At 45.3% G+C, this 20,119-nt stretch overlaps 1 protein-coding gene across 1 annotated transcript in view; it reads right to left on the reverse strand.

Moving 5' to 3' along the window:
- The window catches only part of LOC112224076 (calpain-15-like), a 105,149-nt gene that overhangs the window by 25,776 nt on the left and 59,254 nt on the right, over window positions 1-20,119 (reverse strand). Inside the window, exons 2-3 of the mRNA XM_024387370.2 lie at window positions 17,111-18,794; window positions 5,108-5,316 (exon numbers count right to left, since the gene is read on the reverse strand). Of these exons, the coding sequence (XP_024243138.2) occupies window positions 5,108-5,316; window positions 17,111-18,772 (1,871 nt within the window). The 5' untranslated portion in view covers window positions 18,773-18,794. The remainder of the gene's footprint in view (window positions 1-5,107; window positions 5,317-17,110; window positions 18,795-20,119) is intronic.

Consider the following 20,119-nt stretch of genomic DNA (forward strand, 5'->3'; position numbering starts at 1 on the left):
CCTCCTGTAGTGTGAGAGAAAGGGTGTGTGGAGGGGGCTCTGTGGAGGGTTATTTTTGATAAGCGTGCGTGTGCGTGTGTGTGTGTGTATAGGGATGACTACAAGGCCCAAGGACACCCAAAACAAGTATGGAGAAAACTGTCTGTGTCCAGACCTACATTCCTCTGAATAATCCTCTGAATAATCCCCCAGTCAGGTGATGTATCAGTACATCTGGCCACCTCCCCCCTCCCCTCTCTCTTTCTCTCCCCAGTTCTTTCTTGGTTTATTCTCTCTGTCCCTATCTATCTCTCTCTCTCTCTTAAACCTTGGCCTACAATGGTCGTGCCCCGCGGAAATCTAATTAACATAATACGGGGAAAGCTGCCGTTACCGTCAATACTACTCGCCAACGTGCAATCATTGGACAATAAACTAGACGAGGTACGATCACGAATATCCTACCAACGGGACATCAAAAACTGTAATATCCTATGTTTCAGGGAATCGTGGCTGAATGACGACATGGATATTCAGCTAGCGGGATATATCCTGTACCGGCAAGAAAGAACAGCACACAGTTCACTGGTCACGATGGCAACACCCATCCGTAGCACGCGCTCCAGCAGGTGTATCTCACTGATCATCCCTAAAGCCAACACCTCATTTGGCCGCCTTTCGTTCCAGTACTCTGCTGCCTGTGACTGGAACGAATTGCAAAAATCGCTGAAGTTGGAGACTTTTATCTCTCTCACCAACTTCAAACATCAGCTATCTGAGCAGCTAACCGATCGCTGCAGCTGTACATAGTCTATTGGTAAATAGCCCACCCATTTTCACCTACCTCATCCCCATACTGTTTTTATTTATTTACTTTTCTGCTCTTTTGCACACCAATATCTCTACCTGTACATGACCATCTGATCATTTATCACTCCAGTGTTAATCTGCAAAATTGTAATTATTCGCCTACCTCCTCATGCCTTTTGCACACAATGTATATAGACTCCCCTTTGTTTTCTACTGTGTTATTGACTTGTTAATTGTTTACTCCATGTGTAACTCTGTGTTGTCTGCTCACACTGCTATGCTTTATCTTGGCCAGGTCGCAGTTGCAAATGAGAACTTGTTCTCAACTAGCCTACCTGGTTAAATAAAGGTGTTCTCAACTAGCCTACCTGGTTAAATAAAGGTGTTCTCAACTAGCCTACCCGGTTAAATAAAGGTGTTCTCAACTAGCCTGCCTGGTTAAATAAAGGTGTTCTCAACTAGCCTACCTGGTTAAATAAAGGTGTTCTCAACTAGCCTACCTGGTTAAATAAAGGTGTTCTCAACTAGCCTACCTGGTTAAATAAAGGTGTTCTCAACTAGCCTACCTGGTTAAATAAAGGTGTTCTCAACTAGCCTACCTGGTTAAATAAAGGTGTTCTCAACTAGTCTACCTGGTTAAATAAAGGTGTTCTCAACTAGCCTACCTGGTTAAATAAAGGTGTTCTCAACTAGCCTACCTGGTTAAATAAAGGTGTTCTCAACTAGCCTACCTGGTTAAATAAAGGTGTTCTCAACTAGCCTACCTGGTTAAATAAAGGTGTTCTCAACTAGCCTACCTGGTTAAATAAAGGTGTTCTCAGCTAGCCTACCTGGTTAAATAAAGGTGTTCTCAGCTAGCCTACCTGGTTAAATAAAGGTGAAATAAATAAAAAAATAAAAAAACTCCGGTAAGAGCAGGGGGTCTGTGCATATTTGAAAAATAAATCTGACCACAACTCTATCCTCCTCATTCCTGCTTACAAGCAAAAATGAAAGCTGGTAGCACCAGTGACTCGGTCTATAAAAAGTGGTCAGGTGAAGCAGATGCTGAAGGACTGTTTTGCTGTTCCGGAATTCTTCCGATTGGCATTGAGGAGTACACCACATCAGTCACTGGCTTTATCAATAAGTGCATCGAGGACGTCATCTCCACAGTGACTGTACGTACATATCCCAAGCAGAAGCCATGGATTACAGGCAACATTCGCACTGAGCTAAAGGGTAGAGCTGCCGCACTCAAGGTACGGGACTCTAACCCTGAAGCTTATAATAAATGCTGCTATGCGCTGCGACAAACCATCAAACAGGCAAAGCATCAATACAGGACTAAGACTGAATCATACTACACCGTCTCTGACGCTTGTCTTATGTGGCAGATCTTGCAAACTATTACAGACTACAAAGGGAAGGACAGCCGCGAGCTGCCCAGTGACACAAGCCAGACGAGCTAAATCACTTCTATGCTCGCTTTGAGGCAAGCAACACTGAGGCATGCATGAGAACACCAGCTGTTCCGGACGACTGTGTGATCACGCTCTCCATAGCCGACATGAGTTAGACCTTTAAACAGGTCAACATTCACAAGGCTGCGGATTACCAGGACGTGTGCTCTGGATATGTGCTGACAAACTGGCAGGTGTCTTCACTGACATTGTCAACATGTCCCTAATTGAGTCTGTAACACCAACATGTTTCAAGCAGACCACCATAGTCCCTGTGCCCAAGAACACAAAGTCAACCTGCCTAAAGGACTACAGCCCGTAGCCATGAAGTGCTTTGAAAGGCTGGTCATGGCTCACATCAACACCATTATCACAGAAACCCTAGACCCACTCCAATTTGCATACCGCCCAAACAAATCCACAGATGATGCCATCTCTATTGCACTCCACACTGCCCTTTCCCACCTGGACAAAAGGAACATCTATGTGAGAATGCTATTCATTGACTACAGCTCAGCATTCAACACTATAGTACCCTCAAACCTCATCACTAAACTAAGGATTGTGAGACTAAACACCTCCCTCTGCAACTGGATCCTGGACTTCCTGACGGGCCGCCCCCAGTTGGTGAGGGTAGGTAGCAACACATCTGCCATGCTGATCCTCAACATTGGAGCCCACTAGGGGTGCATGCTCGGTCCCCTCCTGTTCACCCACAACTGCATGGCCAGGCACGACTCCAACACCATCATTAAGTTTGCAGACGACACAACAGTGGTAGGCCTGATCACAGACAACGACGAGACAGCCTATAGGGAGGTGGTCAGAGACCTGGCCATGTGGTGCCACAATAACAGCCTATCCCTCAACGTAACCAAGACTAAGGAGATGATTGTGGACTACAGGAAAAGGAGGACCGAGCACACCCACATTCTCATCGACGGGGCTGTAGTGGAGCAGGTGAGAGCTTCAAGTTCCTTGGTGTCCACATCATCAACAACCTAGAATGGTCCAAACACACCAAGACAGTCGTGAAGAGGGCACGACAAAGCCTATTCCCCCTCAGGAAACTAAAAAGATTTTGCATGGGTCCTGAGATCCTCAAAAGGTTCTACAGCTGCAACATCGAGAGCATCCTGACTGGTTGCGTCACTGCCTGGTACGGCAATTGCTCGGCCTCCGACCACAAGGTACTATAGAGTGTAGTGCGTACGGCCCAGTACATCACTGGGGCTAAACTGCCTGCCATTCAGGACCTCTACACCAGGTTGTGTCAGAGGAAGGCCCTAAAAATTGTCAAAGACTGCAGCCACCCCAGTCATAGACTGTTCTATCTACTATCGCATGGCAAGCAATACCGGAGTGCTAAGACTAGGACAAAAAGGCTTCTCAACAGTTTTTACCCAGTTAATCAAATTGTTAGTTTACACATACAGGTAATCAAATGGCTACCCGGACAATCTGCATTGTGTGCTCCCCCCAACCCCTCTTTTTACGCTGCTGCTAGTCTCTGTTTATCATATATGCATAGTCACTTTAACTATACATTAATGTACATACTACCTCAATCAGCCCGACTAACCGGTGCCTGTATATAACCTCTGTACTGTATATAGCCTCTCTACTGTATATAACCTCACTACTGTATATAGCTTCGCTGTTGTTATTTCTCCACTGTCTCTTTACTGTTGCTTTTATTTCTTTACTTACCTATTGTTCATCTAATACAGGCTCTAACCAATAGTGCAAAAAAGGGAGGTAAGCATTTCACTGTAAGGTGAAACTCTACTACACCTGTTGTATTCGGTGCACATGACAAATAAACTTTGATTTGATATAGATGTGTTTTTTTTTGCATTGGCTGCGTCTCAATCCACCGTACCCGCCGATATAGCACCCTTCTGCTTATCGGTGGCAGAGCTAGACGGGTGTTTGTCAGACAATGCACATCCCCAAATTCGGTCTTCTCACAAAAATGTCTGTAGCATCCGAACGGTGTAGCCTACAAACTATTGTGACCACTCTCGCTGAGACTCTCTTGAACACGATGCCCTCCGTTTTTCACTAGGGCACAAGACTCATCTGAAGGTCCCCGGTACCAATTTATAAAAAATTATGGAAGTATTTATGGAGATAGTTTGGGCTTAAAATAAGGGGATAAATACATGCAAAACAAACAAAAAAACTGTTTCCTGATCTTTCTAAAACTGTATCTCAGATATAGGGCAGACACTTCAGAACAAACTTATCTTAGATTTTTTTTTGGAGACTGTGTTATTCAATGCATTTCTAATGGCTAATAGCCCTAAAGCCAAATTCAATGTCTCATCCCCCAAAAATACCTTAGGGTCTTAAAATGTTTAATCAAATGATCCTTGGTATGCCCATCTTAAAACAATTCCCCCGGCTTAGACTCTAGAGGGTTAAACTCCCCCTTTCCCTCTCTACCTGTCTCTCCCCCCCCCCCCCCTCCCTCCTCTATCTGCTTTAGGCCCAGAGAGTACATCTATAGTCACTGCTCAATGATAAACTACGCGGGCCACCAATGTGCTGTTATTCCCCCTGACCTTTAAGACAAGCGATGAGAGATCCCCTCTCATATGCAGAGTGGAGTTGGTTTATTAATTCAGAAACACATTAGGCATAGTCCAGGGAGGACGGAGACACGGTGTCTAAGAAGCACAGCAGGCACACTGAACATGCCACGTGGATACATTTCTACACAAAAGCCACAGACACACAAGCATGAACACGCACTGCTTAAGGTAGGTTGTACACAGTTTGGTACCCACACAGACACATGCACGCAGACGCACGCACACATAGCTGAGCTACAGATACTACTACACTGCACACGTTCAGTGACGACAACTCACCAACAGTTTCCCAGCAGGCCTTGCAGGATGTCCGAAGGCCGCGGGGTGCAGAAGACGGACCATTTGACGCCCCGGTCCTTGAAGTTGTTGCAGTTGATCTCGTGGGGGCGGAGCCACTTTTTGATTCGCTGCTGTACGCTGTCACCCTCAGGGAAGCCCACGGAACACGGACCTGGGGGGAAGCTGTCGTCTACGAAGTTCACCACATTCTAAAAGAACGAGAGATTTAAAACTCTGAGACAGAGGATTCATAACAGTCCAGCTGAGAAACAGTCAGAGATCAGTCGTGTCTGATGAAGTAAGTTACTGCCCTGGCACCAAACATTTGCTTGGAGAGGAGAAGGCTGAACAAGTGTAACATCATACTGGCATCAAGACTAGTCAAAACAAGACTAAGTCACCACACTGAGAGAAAATGTGTATGTTGGCTGCACTCTGGAAATCCCACAATATATTGTAAATACAGTATGTGTAAACTAACAACATGTCTAATAGCCTCAACATGACACTATCAGGGATCTAAGGTTAGGCCTATAAGCCATTACAGACGCTAGCCTCCAGATTTCTGTCTGATGTCTGTGTTAAACGAATGATGATACATTTGGAGCCCTGCAGGCCACTGTAGGAGTCACGGGATGCTGAGACAAAGCACAAGGACAACCACCGGCACTGAGTGGACGCGCGGCTCAAGGAGCCTCCCCCTGCTGCTAACACATTAAGATGCACACGCAGCATGGAATGTGCTGTGCTAACATATATCAAAACGCATCTCCCGAGATCAAGAAGACGGCACACTGAATTACACCGTGACGCTTCTGAACACACTGACCCGCGCTCCCCGTGAAGAACTATCAAGCGCTTACTTAGGCTAAACATGGCCTCTTTGAAACACACACAAAAAATGTCTACTTCAACATAACAGTTTGCATTTAGGCTAACTGACCTACAGTACACAACCTGTGTGTCACACTTTGTCACTGCCAAAACCCTGCTCGACAAACCTGAGAGCAACACATACAAAGACTAGTCTATCCTATTTCCTCTGCTCACTGGTGGAAGCAGTTGGATCCCGCATCCTGAACCAGTGGAAAGTACTGTAACCCGGCGTCGCACAGCCGGTGGAGGAATATTCATTCGTCATCCTACACCAAAGCCACTTCTGTCGCCCTCGACACTGTGCCAGACATCGGCAGCAGTACCTTGGCCCCTGTCCCCATTTCCCATCATGCTCCAGCAGATTTAGTCCCACTGGGGGCTATCAGTGACTCACTGGCTCTGTAGTTCAGAGGTATACACCGCCCTGTTTGTTGTTGGGCTTAGCCAGACACCGATAAAGTTTTCTTTGCTTCACAGCAGTTGGGAGAGCTTTCAGCTCTGGCCCTATAGACCTGCAAATAGAGGCCTTTTTTTAACTTTAGTTCCAAAAGCCACTCGCCGACAGCTCAGGACCTCACAGAGACGGTAGGGTAGAAGAACTTGGATAAACCTGTATGAGGAGCGTGTCCCCGAAATCAAAGGCAAACGAGGACGAAGCACCATCAAGACCCGTGTAAAAATAGGACAGACTGCCACAGCAAGCCAAACAGACAAGACACAAACAGTCACATGCAGCTTTAGTGTCCCTTCACCTATTCTCGCCAGGTCCAGCTGTTTGAGGCCTGTTGTGAGGGCGACAGTGTAACACAGTGCTAGTCTGACTGACTGTCTGACTGTCTCCGATGGAACTGTGTTGGGTAATTCTCAAGGCTGGGCCAATGCCTGAGAGCACTCACAGTTCATGGCTAGACTATTCCGGCTAACAAAACAAACAGCACTCCAGCTGTCTGAGTCTCTATAGAAATCTGAATCAATACGGGGACGTTTGAATGCAGAGAGGGAGTGACTGGCACTCCCTGCAACCCAGTTCGACGCTACAGTCAACCTATTGATCGTGGTAATAGTAGTGATGGATGGCTATTGAGCCGACGTGACATTGGCACACCGCCGTCACATAAAAAGAGCACCGATAACGGCGTCATTTACAGTGGCTTATTGTAAAACACGAGCCGCTATGACCAGTTAAATCTGTTGCGGTTGAAATTTGTCCAAGTGGAAAGTGGTGGTTTGCCTTGTCGCTGTTGCTTTCAGTTACAATCCACATGTAGGCCTACTGTGTGAATTGTGCTGTTATATAGCCTCGGCTATTTAATGGAAAATAGAAGGGACTAGAAGAACATATGATGTTGTCAACAGGAAACAATTCATATGTTCAGTTTACTCTGCATTTGGTGTCAGCCGAGAAACAAAGTTTTCACCACATGGGGCTTTACAGGTTAGAAAGAATGCCAACACGCCTCAGTGTCGTTCCCCTGTATTAAATCGTACAGTGGATGGGCACACTTCACTACACGGGGCTTTACAGGTTAGAAAGAATGCCAACACGCCTCAGTGTCGTTCCCCTGTATTAAATCGTACAGTGGATGGGCACACTTCACTACACGGGGCTTTACAGGTTAGAAAGAATGCCAACACGCCTCAGTGTCGTTCCCCTGTATTAAATCGTACAGTGGATGGGCACACTTGGGGCTATTTCTTTATTGCTTAAAATCTCAAGTAGTAGACCATGGAGGGATATTGTCTATGTGGATTGTTGCCTTTGTCCTTAAACTATCTATCTATCTAAATACCATCTTTGCTGCACTCTCATATAGCTTCCGTTCTTGATCTCCTTGTCTGTGACTGAAATAGATAGGAGATATGCCTCCACAACATTGTACTCATCTAAGCTCTCTTATCTTTGACCAAGAAGGACACAAGACCACATCAGGAAATCCAAGACAAACCGTTACATTCTGTAGAGTGGCTTTGGAGTGGTGTGTGGTCTGTGGCACTCTGTGCATGCCAACTCTGAGTGGTAGTCCTATCGTTTATGTACCAGAGGAAGTATTTCATCATCTTGTGTTAGGCTGAGGCAGTCATGAGGCACCCTAGGGGAGATAGATGCACTGCATGGACAGAGTGTGCTTAGCCGACTTCACCCTCCATAAACTGAGATGTGCCGCTCCATGCTCCCGCTGATTACATTCGCTTTAGGGAAGTGGATAATTGCTGTTACCCTACTCCCCCGTTTCTAAAAATAGAATGGCCCGTGTTCACCTCAGTGTGCACATGGGTAGTGCCACAGCAACAGAGGAAAGGTGGGGAGTTATGGTGCAAGGGGGAATAGAAGTGAGAGGAGGAAGAGGAGGTTTAAGATAATGGGATATGAAGGAATACAGTTTAAGTCAGAAGTTTACATACACCTTAGCCAAATACATTTAAACTCAGTTTTTCACAATTCCAGATATTTAATCCCAGCAAAAATTCCCTGTCTTTGGTCAGTTAGGATCACCAATTTATTTTAAGAATGTGAAATGTCAGAATAATAGCAGAGAGAATTCATTATTTCAGCTTTTATTTCTTTCATCACATTCCCAGTGGGTCAGAAGTTTACATACACTCAATTAGTATTTGGTAGTGTTGCCTTTAAATTGTTTAACTTGGGTCAAACGTTTCGGTAGACTTCCACAAGCTTCCCACAATAAGTTAGGATGAATGGGTCAAAACTCACCTGACAGAATTGGTGTAACTGAGTCAGGTTTGTAGGCCTCCTTGCTCGCACACGCTTTTCCAGTTCTGCCCACAAATGTTAGGGCATGTTAAGTCAGGGCTTTGTGATGGCCACTCCAATACCTTGACTTTGTTGTCCTTAAGCCATTTTGCCACAACTTTGGAAGAATGCTTGGGGTCATTGTCCATTTGGAAGACCCATTTGCGACCAAGCTTTAACTTCCTGACTGATGTCTTGAGATGTTGCTTCAATATATCCACGAACTTTTCCTCCCTCATGATGCCATGTATTTTGTGAAGTGCACCAGTCCCTCCTGCAGCAAAGCACCCTCACAACATGATGCTGCCACTCCCGTGCTTCACGGTTGGGATGGTGTTCTTCGGCTTGCAATCCTCCCCCTTTTTCCTCCAAACATAACGATGGTCATGGCCAAACAGTTTTATTTTTGTTTCATCAGACCAGAGGACATTTCTCAAAAAAATACGATCTTTGTCCCCATGTGCAGTTGCAAACCATAGTCTGGCTTTTTTATGGCGGTTTTGGAGCAGTGGCTTCTTCCTTGCTTAGCGACCTTTCAGGTTATGTCAATATAGGACTAGTTTTACTGTGGATATAGATACTTTTGTACCTGTTTCCTCCAGCATCCTCACAAGGTCCTTTGCTGTTGTTCTGGGAATGATTTGCACTTTTCGCACCGAAGTACGTTCATCTCTAGGAGACAGAACGCGTCTCCTTCCTGAGTGGTATGACGGCTGCGTGGTGCCATGGTGTTTATACTTGCGTACTATTGTTTGTACAGATGAACGTGGTACCTTCAGGCGTTTGGAAATTGCTCCCAAGGATGAACCAGGTCTTGGCTGATTTCTTTTGATTTTCCCATGATGTCAAGCAAAGAGGCACTGATTTTGAAGGTAGGCCTTGATATACATCCACAGGTACACTACCAATTGACTCAAATAATGTCAATAGCCTATCTAAAGCTTCTTAAGCCATGACATAATTTTCTGGAATTTTCCAAGGTGTTTAAAGGCACAGTCAACTTAGCGTATGTAAACTTCTGACCCACTGGAATTGTGATACAGTGAGTTAAAAGTGAAATAATCTGTCTGTAAAAAATTGTTGGAAAAATGACTTGTGTCATGCACAAAGTAGATGTCCTAACTGACTTGCCAAAACTATAGTTTGTTCACAAGAAATTTGTGGAGTGGTTGAAAAATGAGTTTCAATGACTCCAGCCTAAGTGTATGTAAACTGCTGACTTCAGCTGTACATTTAGCCTAATTGTTCCAGAGGAAGAGAGGATCTCTCTAACATCCTTCCTCTATAGCCTGCTTCCCACACACGCTTCCAAAGGTGAACCTGGAACTCACAGAGTAGCATTTGACATGAATAATGCAAGGTAGAGCCAATGTTTTTGCATGATGAACACAATACCCTAAACATGGAATGAAATGTGTGTGCGACTATGTTGCTTATACATGAGACGATTTAGGCCTAGGTAAACTGGTAAACACTGAAATGCTGATTCAATGGTGTCGACAGCCCCCTCCTGTACTCTCTGTACTCTTAATTGCCTACCGTCTGTAAGCGGTTCGTGTCTTAACGACTGTTCCACAGGTGCATGTTCATTAACTGTTCAATGAAGATCTGTGAAGTTATTTGGATTTTTATGAATTATATTTGAAAGACAGGGTCCTGAAAAGGGGAAGTTTATTTTTTAGCTGAGTTTACAGCCTGATATTACCGGGTTCTGACCACTAGATGGGGCTGTTCCTGCTATTAGTTTTTTTTTATGATCTCCCCCTCCCCTCAATTTTTGAGGGATAGTCCACCCAAATTTCAAAATGCCAAATTGGTTTCCTTTATGGACCAGGTATAACAGCAACCCAAAGATGGAACCTATATTAGTATTTTCACGCTTCACATCCAAATCATCGATAAGTAACAATACTTTTTTAGATTACTTTAGGGCAGTGGTATTCAAAGTCCCCCCCTGCCCCCCCCCCAAAAAAAAGTATACATTGCATGGGACAATATACAAAAGTTTGAGAAAGATAATTTGAAAAATTCAACTTTATTGAGTAAATGCATTTATTGGTTGCAATGAATTGAAGGTTATTTATTGATTTGAAAATTAAGTTTGTGTCATTAGATTTGGCGTGGGGTTGCGAGAAATTCGAGGAGAAAAAAAAATTGGGTCCACAGAAATTCAGGAGGAAAAAAATGGGGTGCCCAATGAAAAATTTCCAATACCACTCCTTTAGGACAGTTTGGACATGAAGTGTCAAAATGCTAATATAGGTTCCATTGACTTGCATTGGATTTGTGCCACAAATGCTAAAACGTTTGTATTTGAAAAAGTGGACAACAAAACCAAAGCATGGATTGCTGTCATACCTTGTTCATAGACTGCTTAAACCAATACGATATTTTGTATTTGATTATTTAAAATAAATCACCTATTTGCAGGAACAGCACCATCTAATGGTCAGACAGAGAATATATACTATATACTCTTTGGGGTGGGTTTGGCGTGGGGTGTGGGGGTCCGTGGGGGTCCGTGGGTCGCTTTTTACCATTTCTTTGGATTCCTCACTGTAAAAAAAAAATTGAGCCAAATCATATGTTAGGTACTATATTTTTGAAAATTATGAATCCTATACATTAAAAAAATGGCTGCAATCAATTACACTGAACATATGACTTTCTGAGTTACAGTTCATATATCAGTCAATTGAAATAAATCATTAGGCCCTAATCTATGAATTTCACATGACTGGGAATACAGATGTGGTCACAGATCAATCAATCAAATGTATTTATAAAGCCCTTCTTACATCAGTTGATGTCACAGAGTACTGTACAGAAACCCAGCCTAAAACCCCAAACAGCAAGCAATGCAGGTGTAGAAGCACGGTGGATAGGAAAAACTCCCTAGAAAGATATATATATTTTTAAGTAGGGGCGTGGAAGTTGCTGGATATTGGCGGGAACTGGTACACGCTACTGTACATGTCGATCCAGATAATCTGGTGAGTACGCAGGCCATGGAAGAACTGGGACATTTTCAGCTTCCAGGAATTGTGTACAGCTCCTTGTGACATGGGGCTGTGCATTATCATGCTGAAACATGAGGTGATGGCGGCGGATGAATGGCACGACAATGGGCCTCAGGATCTTGTCACAGGATCTCTGTGCATTCAAATTGCCATTGCTAAAATGCAATTGTGTTCATCGTCTGTAGCTTATTCCTGCTCATACCATAACCCCACTGCCACAATGTTCACAATGTTGACATCAGCAAACCACTCGCCCACACTACGCCATAAGTCTGTCATCTTCCTGGTAGAGTTGTAACTGGGATTCATCCGTGAAGAGCAAACTCCTCCGGTGTGCTAGTGGCCATCGAAGGTGGGCTTTTGCCCACTGAAGTTGGTTACAAAGCCGAACTGTAGTCAGGTCAAGAATCTGGTGAGGACAACAACCACACAGATGAGCTTCCTTGAGATGGCTTCTGACAGTTTGTAAAGAAATTCTTTGGTTGTGCAAACCAGTTTCATTAGTTGTCCGGGTGACTGGTCTCAGACGATTCCACAGGTGGAGGTCCTGGGCTGACGTGGTTACATGTGGTCTGCGGTAGAGGTCGACCGATTAATCAGAATGGCCAATTAATCAGGGCCGATTTCAAGTTTTCATAACAATCGGAAATCGGTATTAATGGGCACCGATTTGCCTATTTTTTAAAAACCCTTATTTAACTAGGCAAGTCAGTTAAGAACACATTCTTATTTTCAAAGATGGCCTAGGAAAGGTGGGTTAACTGCCTTGTTCAGGGGTAGAACGACAGATTTTCACCTTGTCAGCTCGGGGAACCGATCTTGCAACCTTACAGTTAGTCCAACGCAATAACGACCTGCCTATCTCTCGTTGCACTCCACAAGGAGACTGCCTGTTACGCGAATGCAGTAAGCCAAGGTAAGTTGCTAGCTAGCATTAAACTTATCTTATAAAAAACAATCAATCATAATCTCTAGTGAACTACACATGGTTGATGACATGGTTGATGGTATTACTAGATTTTATCTAGCGTGTCCTGCGTTGCATATAATCTGACTGAGCATACAAGCATACAAGTATCTAAGTATCTGACTGAGCGGTGGTAGACAGAAGCAGGCGCGTAAACATTCATTCAAACAGCACTTTTGTGCGTTTTGCCAGCAGCTCTATGTTGTGCGTCAAGCATTGCGCTGTTTATGACTTCAAGCCTATCAACTCCCGAGATGAGGCTGGTGTAACCGAAGTGAAATGGCTAGCTAGTTAGTGTGCGCTAATAGCGTTTCAAACATCACTCGCTCTGAGCCTTCTAGTAGTTGTTCCCCTTGCTCTGCATGGGTAACGTTGCTTGGATGGTGGCTGTTGTCGTGCTGGTTCGAGCCCAGGGAGGAGTGAGGAGAGGGACGGAAGCTATACTGTTACACTGGCAATACTAAAGTGCCTATAAGAACATCCAATAGTCATCCAATAGTCAAAGGTTAATGAAATACAAATGGTATAGAGGGAAATAGTCCCTATAATTCCTATAATAACTACAACCTAAAACTTCTTACCTGGGAATATTGAAGACTCATGTTAAAAGGAACCACCAGCTTTCATATGTTCTCATGTTCTGAGCAAGGAACTTAAACATTAGCTTTCTTACATGGCACATATTGCACTTTTACTTTCTTCCCCAACACTTTGTTTTTGCATTATTTAAACCAAATTGAACATGTTTCATTATTTACTTGAGGCTAAATTGATTTTATTGATGTATTATATTAAGTTAAAATAAGTGTTCATTTAGTATTGTTGAAATTGTCATTATTACAAATAAATAAATACAAATCGGCCGATTAATCGGTATTGGATTATTTGACCCTCCAATAATCGGTATCGGCGTTGAAATATCATAATCGGTCGACCTCTAGTCTGCGGGTGTGAGTCTAGTTGGAGGCACTGCCACATTCTCTAAAACGACGTTGGAGGTGGCTTATGGTAGTGAAATTAAAATGAAAATCTCTGGCAATAGCTCTGGTGGACATTCCTGCAGTCAGAATGCCAATTGCACACTCCCTCAAAACTTGAGACACCTGTGGCATTGTGTTGTGTTATAAAACTGCACATCTTAGAGTTGCCTTTTATTGTCCCAAGCACAAGGTGCACCTGTGTAATGACCATGCTGTTTCATCAGCTTCTTGATATGCCACACCTGTCAGATGGATGGATTATCTTGGCAAAGGAGAAATGCTCACTAACAGGGATGTAAACAAATTTGTGCACAACATTTGAGAGAAATTAGCTTTTTGTGAGTATGATTTACTGGGATATTTTATTTTAGCTCATGAAACATGAGACCAACACTTTACATGTTTTACCCCCTTTCTCTCCCAATTTCGATTGTCTCATCGCTGCAACTCCCCAACAAGTTCGGGAGAAGCGAAAGTCGCGTAAGGCATGGCCCGAAACATGACCCGCCAAAGCACGCTGCTTAACACCCGCACACTTAACTCGGAAGCCAGCTTCACCAATGTGTCGGATGAAACACCGTTCAACTGACGACCGGAGTCAGCCTGCGGGCACCCGACCCACCACATGGAGTCACTAGAGCACGATGAGCCAAGTAAAGCCCCCCCGGCCAAACCCTCCCCTAACCCGGACGACACTAGGCCAAGTGTGCGTCGCCCTAAGGGACTCCCGGTCACGGCCGGTTGTGACACAGCCTGGGATCGAACCCCGTCATGGGAACCCAGTCATTTTCCCCATCGTGTGAAATCCATTGTTTTGGGCCTAATGAATTGATTTCAATTGACTGATTTCCTCATATGAACTGTAATTCAGTAAAATCATTGAAACTGTTGCCTGTTGTGTTTATATTTTTGTTCAGTATTGTTAGGTCCTAAATAACAGAGTAAGACATTTGACGGACACCATAAAAGCTCCAACCAAGTTCATTCCCCCAAAGGATCAAACATCTGAACAGACAAAGAACATATTCACACACTCACGGATATTTAACCCTTTCTCATATGCTGAGCCCCTCCTTACACATCTGAACAGCCAATACCCCTTTGTTGCCAGACAGAACATTAGTGATATATGTTCTTCCTCACTTCATCTGACCTGACCTCTGCCCAAATTCCCCACTCCTCCCCAACTCACGGCTGTCATGGTGACTTGTATCAGACTGAGTCTCTTCTCCTCCCATAAGATCCCTGATGGTTAACAATAACATATCCTGACATAATGTAAACGCTATACATTACCAACTCTGTATCAGTGACATATTCTGACAATGTAAACGTTATACATTACCCTCTCTACCTCAGTGACATATCCTGACATAATGTAAACATTACACATTACCCTCTATGTATCGGTGACATATCCTGATATAATATAAACGCTATACATTACCCTCTCTCCCTCAGTAACATATCCTGACATAATGTAAACATTGTACATTACCCTCTCTCCCTCAGTGACATATCCTGACATAGGGTAATGTATAACATTTACATTATCTCCATCAGTGACATATCCTGACATAATGTAAACGCTATACATTACCCTCTCTCCCTCAGTAACATATCCTGACATAATGTAAACGCTATACATTACCAACTCTGTATCAGTGACATATCCTGACATAATGTAAACGTTATACCTTACCCTCTCTACCTCAGTGACATATCATGGCATAATGTAAATGCTATACATTACCATCTCTGTATCCATAACATATCCTGACATAATGTAAACGCTATACATTACCCTTTCTCCCTCAGTAACATATCCTGACATAATGTAAACATTACACATTACCCTCTCTGTAGCAGTGACATATCCTGAAATAATGTAAACGCTATACATTACCCTCTCTTCCTCAGTAACATATCCTGACATAATGTAAACGCTATACATTACCAACTCTGTATCAGTGACATACCCTGACATAATGTAAACGTTATACATTACCCTCTCTCCATCAGTTACATATCATGGCATAATGTAAACGCTATACATTACCATCTCTGTATCAGTAACATATCCTGACATAATGTAAACACTATACATTACCCTCTCTCCCTCACTAACATATCCTGACATAATGTAAACATTACACATTACCCTCTCTGTATCAGTGACATATCCTGATATAATGTAAACGCTATACATTACCCTCTCTCCCTCAGTAACATATCCTGACATAATGTAAACACTATACATTACCCTCTCTGTATCAGTGACATATCCTGACAATGTAAACGTTATACATTACCCTCTCTCCCTCAGTGACATATCCTGACATAATGTAAACGTTATACATTACCCTCTCTTCCTCAGTAACATATCCTGACATAATGTAAACGCTATACATTACCCTCTCTCCCTCAGTAACATATCCTGACATAATGTAAACGCTATACATTACCCGCTCTCCCTCAGTAACATATCCTGACATAATGTAAATGCTATACATTACCCTCTCTCCCTCAGTAACATATCCTGACAATGTAAATGCTATACATTACCCCCTCTGTATCAGACTGTGTCTCTTCTCCTCCCATAGGATCCCTGATGGTTAACAATAACATATCCTGACATAATGTAAACGCTTCACATTACCCTCTCTGTATCAGTAACATATCCTGACATAATGTAAACGCTATACATTACCCTCTCTCCCTCAGTAACATATCCTGACATAATGTAAACATTACACATTACCCTCTCTGTATCAGTGACATATCCTGATATAATGTAAACACTATACATTACCCTCTCTCCCTCAGTAACATATCCTGACATAATGTAAATGCTATACATTACCCTCTCTCCCTCAGTAACATATCCTGACATAATGTAAACATTACACATTACCCTCTCTGTATCAGTGACATATCCTGATATAATGTAAACGCTATACATTACCCTCTCTCCCTCAGTAACATATCCTGACATAATGTAAATGCTATACATTACCCTCTCTGTATCAGACTGTGTATCTTCTCCTCCCATAGGATCCCTGATGGTTAACAATAACATATCCTGACATAATGTAAACACTATACATTACCCTCTCTGTATCAGTGACATATCCTGACATAATGTAAACGCTATACATTACCCTCTCTCCCTCAGTAACATATCCTGACATAATGTAAATGCTATACATTACCCTCTCTGTATCAGACTGTGTCTCTTCTCCTCCCACCCAGCATGAAAAAAATGGTGTTCTGTACATGGAAACGGATTTAAGTTGCTAGCGTATTATGTCAGTTGTCTTGACCCATTCTCTTTATTAAGAAAACGATTAGCTTTTGAAAATCGTAAACACAATCAATTTCCCAACGTCATATTTCCAGATGGCTTACCTCTCGACAGAAGGTAGTGATGTTCTCCCAGAGTTCCTTGGCTTCGCCCTCGTCGTTGCGCCGCCTCGCCTCCACATGCATGCTCTCCCTCCTCTTAAGCGGCTTGGCCACCTTGCGCAGTGTCAGGTATTGCTGAGGTGTGTGGCATGCTGCGCAGTTCTTGGACTTGACGTCGTTGAGCAGCGTACACGCCGGACAGCCCCACTGCTTCTCCTGCAGCAGTGTGCACGAGGAAGAGAAGGACGAGGATGAGGAAGAAGAGGTGGTGGTGTTGGTGACCGAGGGCGAGGGGTAGACCCGGGCCTGTTTTCTGGCTTTGTGTCCAGAAGACAATGTGGAGGAGGCTGAGGAGCAGTAGCAGGGGCCGGGGAGCCTGCAGTGCGGGCAGCAGTGAGAACTAGGCTCCTGGAAGCCGTGTAGCTTGGAGGAGCAGCAGGCCGTGCACTTGGTCATCCCGGTGGGGTTGCGTAGGGTACACTTGGAGCAGGCCCAGGTGCTGGAGTCCGGACTAGAGGGGTTTGCTGGCGTGAAGCGCACCGACTCGCAGCCCACCAGGTCGATAAGGTCGGCGCCGGCCCGCGACGAGTGGCATGCCTCGCACTTGGACGAGTCACTCAGGTTGGGCAAGGAGCATCCATGGCACTTCCAGGTGGGAGGTGATGTGACGGGGGTCTTGGAGGTGTGATAAGGAAGGGGGTGGGTGCCGTCCCCTTCCTCCAGGATGCTGTGGCGCTTGCTGAGGAAGGAGGGCTCCTGGGGCTGGGCGTGCTTGGGCTTGGCAGGGCAGAGGGCAGGGCAGTGCTGGGGCAGCACACAGGCCGTGGAGGGAGAAGTTGGGCTTGGGGCATTGGGGTTAGGGTTGGGCGGACGCCCCGGTGGGGGCACCTCTCTCCTGCTGCGGGGCACCGGGTTGTTCTGGAGAGAGGAGAAGGGCGTGAAAGGTGAGGAGCGTGGCGGTGGGGGCAAGTGGCTGTGGGGGGGCTCCTGGGGTTCGCAGGGGGTGGCTGCAGTGGGTGAGTCATCCGTTAAGTCAATGAGGAGCGGGGGGGCAGGGGCCACGTGGACGGGAAACCCTAGCACGGGCGTGTGCACTTCGGGCACCACCAACGCCTCAGGGGGGATCTTGGGCAGCGACAGTTTCCTTGGTCCTCCGCAGGCCGAACAAGACAGTGCAACAGGAGTATTATGAAGTGTGCATCGCGGGCACGCCCAGCCCAAGTGGTGGTGTTGCTGCTGCCCCTCGGGTCCACCCGGGCCACTCAGGCCCCCCACCTCCCCGTTGCTCTCTGACCTCCTCAGTGCCTCCTCGGACGGCTGCTGCCCGCGGGGCTCCAGGAGAACCATGGGAGTCATGACAGGCGTGGGAGTCTCCGGCGGCACGAGGCCATTGGCGATGGTCGCCATGGTTGTGGTCGGTGTGGGGGTGCTTGGCGAGGGTCCAAAGCCACAGATGGTGCAGGCGCCGGAGCCCTGGGGGTTGTTGAGGGTGCAGCGGGGGCAGGCCCAGCGTTGCTGCTCTTCGGTGCTGCTCAGCCTCAGGATCTGGTTTAGGTCAGGCTTCTGGCGAGGTGCCTCACAGATGGAGCAGCGCGGCGCCGCCCCTGCGTTTAGGAAGGTGCATCGGCCGCAAGACCATTCGCTGCCTTGCACCGCTGCCGCCATGGAGCCCGGGGAGTGAGAGTGGCTGTATGAAGGTGAGGGGGGAGATATTAGGAGCAGTCGGTAAAAAGAAGAGTTGAGATAAGTAGTAGAAAAAAGAGTAGAGAGAGAGAGAGCGCGAGAGAGAGATAAAGAGGGGAAGAGAGAGAGGAGACAGAGATTAGCCAGTGCAGTGGAATCAAATCTCCCTCCTGGGGGCATTGAGGGCAGTAAATCCATACACAATGCCCCTGTGATGAAAGGAGCCAGACAGACAGAGACAGCAGAAGAAGATGTTGCTTCTATTGCAGGAGAATACAGAGTGAATCCTCTCACAACCATATACAACACACTCACAACCATCCACCTGACTGACACTTATTTGAATGGAGAAACACCGGGACCTTCTAATCTAACACCTTCTATCATCCTCCCTAAGGCCAATTCTAATGGAGAAGACAGAAGGGGAAATAGAGTGAGTTAGAATGAAAGCACTATATGTATTAAAATAGGCACTGACGGTTGTGTTCCCATCTTGGATTGGGGCTTTGGCCTTGCTGGTGTGTTTAGGCCTATTCTGAAAGAAAGTGATGATTTTCAAAACTAGAATAACTAGGATGTGCGTGTTCCAACTAGGAACAGGAAGTGCGTGTTCCAACTAGGAACAGGAAGTGCGTGTTCCAACTAGGAACAGGAAGTGCGTGTTCCAACTAGGAACAGGAAGTGCGTGTTCCAACTAGGAACAGGAAGTGCGTGTTCCAACTAGGAACAGGAAGTGCGTGTTCCAACTAGGAACAGGAAGTGCGTGTTCCAACTAGGAACAGGAAGTGCGTGTTCCAACTAGGAACAGGAAGTGCGTGTTCCAACTAGGAACAGGAAGTGCGTGTTCCAACTAGGAACAGGAAGTGCGTGTTCCAACTAGGAACAGGAAGTGCGTGTTCCAACTAGGAACAGGAAGTGCGTGTTCCAACTAGGAACAGGAAGTGCGTGTTCCAACTAGGAACAGGAAGTGCGTGTTCCAACTAGGAACAGGAAGTGCGTGTTCCAACTAGGAACAGGAAGTGCGTGTTCCAACTAGGAACAGGAAGTGCGTGTTCCAACTAGGAACAGGAAGTGCGTGTTCCAACTAGGAACAGGAAGTGCGTGTTCCAACTAGGAACAGGAAGTGCGTGTTCCAACTAGGAACAGGAAGTGCGTGTTCCAACTAGGAACAGGAAGTGCGTGTTCCAACTAGGAACAGGAAGTGCGTGTTCCAACTAGGAACAGGATGTGTGTGTTCCAACTAAAAACAATCAAGCTAGGATGTGTTTTTAACTAGGATTTATTCCAACTAGATGTGTTCATACGGCCCGTCCTAGGGGACTGGCACGG

This window comes from Oncorhynchus tshawytscha, linkage group LG25 (assembly GCF_018296145.1).
Source record: "Oncorhynchus tshawytscha isolate Ot180627B linkage group LG25, Otsh_v2.0, whole genome shotgun sequence".
Classification (NCBI taxonomy): domain Eukaryota; kingdom Metazoa; phylum Chordata; class Actinopteri; order Salmoniformes; family Salmonidae; genus Oncorhynchus; species Oncorhynchus tshawytscha.